We start from the raw sequence: 7,877 nt of genomic DNA on the forward strand, positions 1-7,877 counted from the left end.
TCTTTTTGTACAGGTTCTGTGCAAGTGCCGAACATTCGCTTGCTATGTGGTTTATGGTTTCATTTTTCGTGTTGGACTTCCTACATGTGGGAGGGATGTTATTTCCGTCTATCGTTCTTTGACCATATCTGGTTCTTAGGACCTGATCTTATGCCGCTGTTATCATTCCTTCAGTTTCCTTCTTGAGGTCTCCCCTCAGTAGCCATTGCAACGTGACCTCGCTGTCTAGTTCTTTAGTCTGTCTCATGTATTGTCTGTGCATTGGTTTGTTGTGCCAGTCCTCTGTTCTGTTTGCCATTCTCCTGTCTGTATATTTCTGGGTCTTCGTCTACTTTTATCAGTTCTTCTTCCCAAGCACTCTTGAGCCACTCGTCTTCACTGGTTTTCAGATATTGCCCCAGTGCTCTATTCTCGGTGTTTACACAGTCCTCTATAATTAGTAGTCCTCTCCCTCCTTCCTTTCGTGTTATGTATAGTCTGTCCGTATTTGCTCTTTGGCGTAGTCCTTTGTGTATTGTCATATTTCCTAGTTTTCTGGTCTAAGCTGCGGAGTTCTGCCTTCGTCCATTCGACTATTCCTGTGCTGTATCTGATTACTGGTACTAACCATGTGGTTATGCCTTTTATCATATTTCCGGCGTTGAGTTTTGACTTGAGTATCACCTTGAGTCTCGGCATATATTCTTTCCTGATTGTGTCCTTCATCTCTTGGTGTTCTATATCCACTCCTTCCATTATTCCCAGGTATTTGTATCCCATCTCATCTATGTGTTTGATGTTGCTCCCATCTGGTATCTTTATCGCTTCAGTCCTTGTTACTTTGCCCTTTCGTATATTGACTAAGGCACATTTTGCTCTTCCAAACTCCATCCTGATATCCCTGGATACAATCCTTACCGTCTGAACTAAGGTATATATTTCCTTGATGCTCTTACCATACAGCTTGATATTGTCCATGAACATCAGATGGTTAATTCTGTTGCCTGTTTTCTTGAGTTGGTACCCAGCATCCATCTTCTGCAGTACGTTTGTCATGGGAATCAGGGCTATTATGAAGAGTAGTGAGGACAGTGAGTCGCCCTGGAAGATCCCTCTCCTGATATTAACCTCTGCTATTCTTATTCCAGAGCTTGTAAGTAATATATTCCAGTTGCACATTGTATTTTGAGGAAGCTGATGGTGTTTTCCTCTGCCCCATATAGTTTCAGGCAATCTATTAGTCATGTGTGTGATATCATGTTGAAGGCTTTCTTATACTCAGTCTATGCCATGCTTAGGTTGGTTACCATTTTGTCTATCAGGAGCTGGTCTTTTGTGCCCCTACACTTCCTTCTGCACCCTTTCTGTTGGTGGGGGATGATGTTTGTCTCCACTAGGTAGTTGTATAGTCTTTCACTGATGATACCTGTTAGTAACTTCCACATTATTGGTAGGCAGGTGATAGTCCTGTAGTTACTGGCTATATTTTCATCACTCTTGTCTTTTTGTACTAAGGATGTTCTTCCAGTGGTCATCCATTTGGGAGCATGGTGATTTGAGATACAATGCTGGAGTTGTTCTGCTATACGTGGGTGTAGGTCCTTGAAGTTTTGAAGCCAGTATCCATCAAAATAGGATGTGAATTCACGTGAGGTTCATCCAGGAAATGAAAACCACGAGAGAGAGAGAGAGAGAGAGAGAGAGAGAGAGAGAGAGAGAGAGAGAGAGAGAGAGAGAGAGAGAGAGAGAGCTTTCTTTCCATCAAAAGATACAAAAAATTGTTCTTTTATGTAATGGATTGGTCTATGAAGACCTTTGAGAGAGAGAGAGAGAGAGAGAGAGAGAGAGAGAGAGAGAGAGAGAGAGAGAGAGAGAGAGAGAGAGAGAGAGAGAGAGATGGATCATTAGACTAATACATTCGTTCGTTTCTCTGCTGCGTGGAATGTTAATAAATGGAAATAATTACGGTAGGCTAACTTCTACTCGCGTAAGCTATGGTGTTCAAGGAGGCGTAGGTGATAACTGAGAGGAGAGGTGAATGCACGACTAAACTTTATCATACAGACATCGAGTTCATATAAGGACTTGAGAGCATGAAAGTCACAAAAACTAAAACACAATAAAACATGAGCTAACATGATATCACAGGTTGGTGTATTAAAGATGCAGGAAAGAGCGAGTGATAAGATGAAAGAAACAAAACCGGTACAGTGTACTAGCATGTATGAAACACTTGCGGTACAATAGATACTACCATTATGTAATATGTGCATAAAAAGAGAAGTATAAATATTTTCTAACGTTAAAAAGAACATTTATGAGTAAAAAATTCGTTCTGATTTTATTTCAACTGCCCCCCACCTCTCTCTCTCTCTCTCTCTCTCTCTCTCTCTCTCTCTCTCTCTCTCTCTCTCTCAGGTGTTTAATCATTCAATTCAAAGGAAAACAATGATAAAAATTTATCGAATTTGTATTTGTAATTTCCTTTTCTGCTCAAATAAATACTCCTAATAACCATTGTAATTTAATATTTTTATTCATCGCATATTACTGTATTTCACGTACTTATAATTACGCAGACTGCGAATTGTGGTATAAAGTACATCTGAGGAGAATGAAGATTATATAAGTTTTGGATATGCTATGAACATTAGTTTGTTGACATAAACACCATTGAGAAAGTAAACAATTTTTATATTCAATTTTCTCTTTTATCGTATGCAGCATATTATAACGGAGAGAGAGAGAGAGAGAGAGAGAGAGAGAGAGAGAGAGAGAGAGAGAGAGAGAGAGAGAGAGAGAGAGAGAGAGAGAGTCGCAAGGAATTGGATGTTTCAAAGACTTTTTAGTCCATCTGCGGAGATTCCATTTGCTCTTTGATAGAGCGATTCAGTTTAAGCATTCAGAAAATTCGTATGATTTTGTCTAACTTATTCATGAACTCGTTCATCGTGTTACTATTCACTACATTCACTGGAAGTCTATTCCAAGTATTTTCTATTTTGTATGTAAAGAAATTGCCAAATTGAGTTTGCATTCGTTACCTCGAGACTGATTTGTGCTAAGCATGAATAGATTGTTATAATCTACATTTACTATTTCTTTAAGAATTTTGAATGCCTCTATTAAGTGTCCCATTAGTCGTAGAGTTTGTAGATCAAATAAATTCAAACGTTCCATCCTCCGTATATATCCAAATTGCCTTAATGTTGGAACTACTTTGGTGACCCTATCTTGTACTGCTTCCAGTCCATCTATATCTTTCTGAATACTTGGAGCGCAGAATTGGACTCCGTATTCTAGATGGGGTCTTACTAGTGATGTGTACAGCTGTATTACAGTGTCATTGTTTCTGTATTTAATTTTTTTTTTTATGTAACCTATTAGTTTTTGTGCTTTCTTTTCAGCTCTTATGCTCTGTTTGGTGAACTTCAAATTCTTGCTGAAAATAATACCGATATCTTCCTCCTGTTCCGCAATTTCTATTTCATTACACTACAGTGATTAATCTGATTGTGGGTTATTATAACTTATGTGCGGGACTTTAAATTTCCCACAGTTCAAAGGCATTTGCCATTTTCTGGACCATTATCTTAGCTTCATTAGATCCTCTCTTAAGGCTTCTACATCTTCTTAGTTCGAAGCTTTTATGCCTAGTTTACTATCGTCGGCTAATTTGGATATTCTACTGGTTAATATACGAGAGAGAGAGAGAGAGAGAGAGAGAGAGAGAGAGAGAGAGAGAGAGAGAGAGAGAGAGAGAGAGAGAATCGATCTTCCCTTTGGTGACGAAGCGTTCATTTATAAAAAAAATGGTAAAGTTCCCTGCCCGTCTTTTGAATAATTCATAAGCATTCTTCTTACAGGATTAGTTCATTACTCAAGATATTGCTTCCGGTCCCTCGACACACAATGCCTATGTCTGATCGATGAAGAGGATAGGCAAAGCCATCCATCTTGTAATATAAGGGGAGCAGGAATTCCGATTTTTTTTTTCGAAGTATTAAGGATGTCTCTTTTTCAAATTTATACCAAATAAAACATCGAAAAAAAACTGCAACCTTATATTCAAATTTAAATGCTTAGCAGTAAAAACATTCAGTAATCTCCCATGTTCAAATATGTGCTTATTAAATAAAGTGAAATAAAGAAATACATCCAATAGATGGATATACAAGTGTATTGTTAATTCAAAAGGGGAAGGGGAAAGGAGAAATTTCATCAAAATAGGATATTTCATTTGCAACCATGTTGCATAGAATACTGTAGAATAAAAACGATAATAAACTACATTTGAGCTGTTATTTAACAAAAATTACATACAAAGGAAAACAGGATCTTACTGAGGCATCAGTTACCTTTATATCAATTACAAATTAAAATATCTACAGAATAATAATGATTGTTAATGTCAGAGGTTTGTGAAAATCTAATGAAGTTTACAAGTAATTCAATAAACCTAAGTGAAGGTGATAACATGAAAATCCAGTTCTTAAGGATATGTACGAGTCCGAGAAGAATATCTTATGATAGAATAAAACCAATGAAAATTTACATTATCCAATCGTGAATGAATCGATCAGCTTAACATATAAAAACTCTTCTCAGTCGTAATAAAATTGCTCATTTCATGGTTTTATGAATCATATACAATTACCTCCATTGGTACTTATAATTCCCCATGCCTGATTTCAATCTAAGAAACTTTTAGCATCCAGTAAGAAACAGATGTCAATCATTAGCAAATGCTAAGTAATGTAATGTAAATCAATACAGGCCAAAGGGCGTTCAGCAACCACAAGTCTACATAAAAGCGATGGGATCCATGCAAAGAGAGTATCATCACATATCAAGTAACAAGATTTTTTTTTTTTTTTTTTTTCAAGACTAAACCACATATTATGTGTGCATAATATCGATAGGAAATGGACAAGAAGAGAATCTTAAGCGCCTATCTCTAACTACTGTTTGCAGTCTATAGGTTAAAAATAAAATGGTAATACCAGGAAATTATCCCTAATTCTCGAAGGTTTTAGTATGAAAACAATAAGAAGTAAATTGATTTAACTGCCATGTCAGTGCAGTCGAAACATCGTTATTGGAAATAATTATTTACTTATTAAAGTTGAAAACTAATTTTTTTTTTTTTTGCTAAGGCAATAGGTGACTTGTGAAAAAACTATGGTTATTTTCATGCAGGAAATATAGAGGAGATATTAAATCAGATGACAATTGACAATTTGGATAAATACGATAACTTCTAATAACAAACTAGATTATAATTCATTGTCAAAATATTTTCTAGTCGGATTTTGCCTGATTTGATTATTTTCTGAAACGTTTCTAATGCCTACAATAACTGAAATATCACTACTATTGTTATAATGGATTATACTACGACACACTACACAATTTTATGTAGAATTTACCTTTACCATTGTATGTTGACATTGACAGTAACGATCAATGAACAAAATTTTTTTTTTTCAAGGGTTAAAAATTCTTAGCTAATGAATTAACCAATTATCTGCATTATTAATGATAATATAAAAATATATTTTCTTTCATCAAATATGTTATTGAATTAATAGTAAGCCTATTCATTATCTAAGAACGATTGATCATGATAAGATATTTAAGGAAATAAATACATAAAACCAGAATAATGAACATTTAAGATGATGGTGCTGATAATACTCACAAAATGTGTCATCGACATTTAACCTTTTCTGCTGAACATTTATTTGAGCTTAATAACATACTATACATACACAAGGAGACTCCTGTTTCTTAAATGTAAGATATTTTCATATGCAATACGCCAACATGATAAAACGTTATAAAAGAATTCATATGATTTACATCATAGTTCTTTGAATTGATGCACGCAAACAATGAGACAAATATTGTATGAGCAGATGAAATTTAGTTTTCCATTACCTTTTTTAGTCGAAATGTCCTTTTGGAGGAAATTTTGGCTTTATTCTATCAACTCCTGACTCCATTCTATAAGGTGGTAGGTTGGCCAGGGCACCAGCCACCCGTTGAGATACTACCGCTAGGGAGTTGTGGGGTCCTTTGACAGGCCAGACAGTACTACATTGGATCCTTTTCTCTGCTTACGGTTCATTTTCCATTTGCCTACACATATACCGAATAGTCTGGCCTATTCTTTACATATACTCCTCTGTCCTCATACACCCGATAACACTTCTGATTACCAAACAATTCTTCTTTCAAGCTATTGCACTGCAATTGTTCAGTGGCCACTCTCCACTAGGTAAGGGTAGAAGAGACTCTTTAGCTATGGTAAGCAGCTCTTCTAGGAGAAGGACACTCCAAAATCAAACCATTGTTCTCTAGTCTTGGGTGGTGCTATAGCCTCTGTACCATGGTCTTCCACTGTCTTGGGTTAGAGTTCTCTTGCTTGAGGGTACACTCGGGCACACTATTCTATCTTTTTTCTCTTCCTCGTGTATTTTCTTAAAGTTTTCATAGTTTATATAGCAGATATTTATTTTAATGCTACTGTTCTTAAAATATTTTCTTTTTCCTTGTTTCCTTTCCTCACTAGGCTATTTTCCCTGTTGGAGCCCCTGGGCTTATAGCATTATGCTTTTCAAACTATGATTGTAGCTTAGCAATTTATAATAATAATAATAGTAATAATAATAATAATAATAATAATAATAATAATAACCATATACTGTAGACCATGGAAGGTTTTTCTTTTATAATCCAGATTTATTGAGATATTCAACTTGTGACATAAATAATGAAATCTATTACCATAAGGAAATGTAATTTTAAATTTTAATCATAGAGAGAGAGAGAGAGCGAGAGAGAGAGAGAGAGAGAGAGAGAGAGGAGAGAGAGAGAGAGAGAGTGAGAGAGAGAGAGAGAGAGAGAGAGAGAGAGAGAGAGTGAATATTTTTTGTGTTTTTTACCAAATACCAATTTTTTTTTCCAAAATCATGCATTGACACAGTTAGTTCCCTATAACAAATTGCCCTCATTCATTAGCTGCTTTAGAAAAATACATATATATATATATATATATTTATCAATTCTGTTAAGAAATAAATCACTCATCATATTATTTTGGTTTAATGAACCATCATTGGAAGTGAAATTATCCTTTATTTCCAATTATTGTTTGTCTTTATCCTCCGCGCGTTACGATTTACAAGATTGGTTCTAAATTAATTTATCATTTTCATTATCATTAATTTTTTCGAGACAGTCATCTACAGTTAAATGTTTTTTTTTTTTTTTTTTTTTTTTTATGAGTAAAAATGTAAACAAGAAAAACTAGAAATCATAGCACCCCTTTTGAATAACGTTGTTTATTTTATTTTTTTACGAAATACTACTTATGAAATAACCTTTTAACATGCAAGCTCGCTGTGTGGAAATATGTATAAGAAAATTAGATTGTATGCTAGTTTTTTTTTTTCATATAACTTTCTGCAATCATCGACATGAAAATAGAAACGTATATGAAAAATGCCGTATTTTTTTTTCTTCATTGAAACGGGTTTCCAAGGTATATGGAGCAATAAATTCTACATCTCGATAGACACCTCTTCCATATGTCAATTCACCCATCCGTTTTATTCCATTCTCTCAGCTAAATATAGTCCCTATGCCTATCTTTCTGTATAATGACCAAGTGCCTTTTTAATGTATTTCTATAAGGTTTTCATTTTCTTGTTTCTTTAAATTTCTTCTCGTCCTACCGTCATTGACAATGACGTTGATAATTTCAATAACATCGTAATTATTTAGCAAAGCAAGAATATTCTTCTAAATTAGGACAAAGAAAATAAGAAGGAAAATAGCTAAATGACTCAAGGGAGAAACAGATGTACTTATACAATCCAAATCAAATGAGCAAT

At 34.8% G+C, this 7,877-nt stretch overlaps 1 protein-coding gene across 1 annotated transcript; it reads right to left on the minus strand.

Moving 5' to 3' along the window:
• Nucleotides 1-405: 405 nt before the first annotated feature.
• LOC137643188 (uncharacterized) lies at nt 406-1,224 on the minus strand. Its single transcript, XM_068376037.1, has one exon. It carries the CDS (start codon nt 1,222-1,224, stop codon nt 406-408), a length of 819 nt encoding a protein of 272 aa, XP_068232138.1.
• Nucleotides 1,225-7,877: the final 6,653 nt, after the last annotated feature.

Source organism: Palaemon carinicauda, chromosome 6 (genome assembly GCF_036898095.1).
Source record: "Palaemon carinicauda isolate YSFRI2023 chromosome 6, ASM3689809v2, whole genome shotgun sequence".
Classification (NCBI taxonomy): domain Eukaryota; kingdom Metazoa; phylum Arthropoda; class Malacostraca; order Decapoda; family Palaemonidae; genus Palaemon; species Palaemon carinicauda.

Excerpts from the sequence above, each read along its gene's own strand:
- LOC137643188 (XM_068376037.1), bottom strand. The coding sequence starts at position 1,224 with ATGACTAATAGATTGCCTGAAACTATATGGGGCAGAGGAAAACACCAT.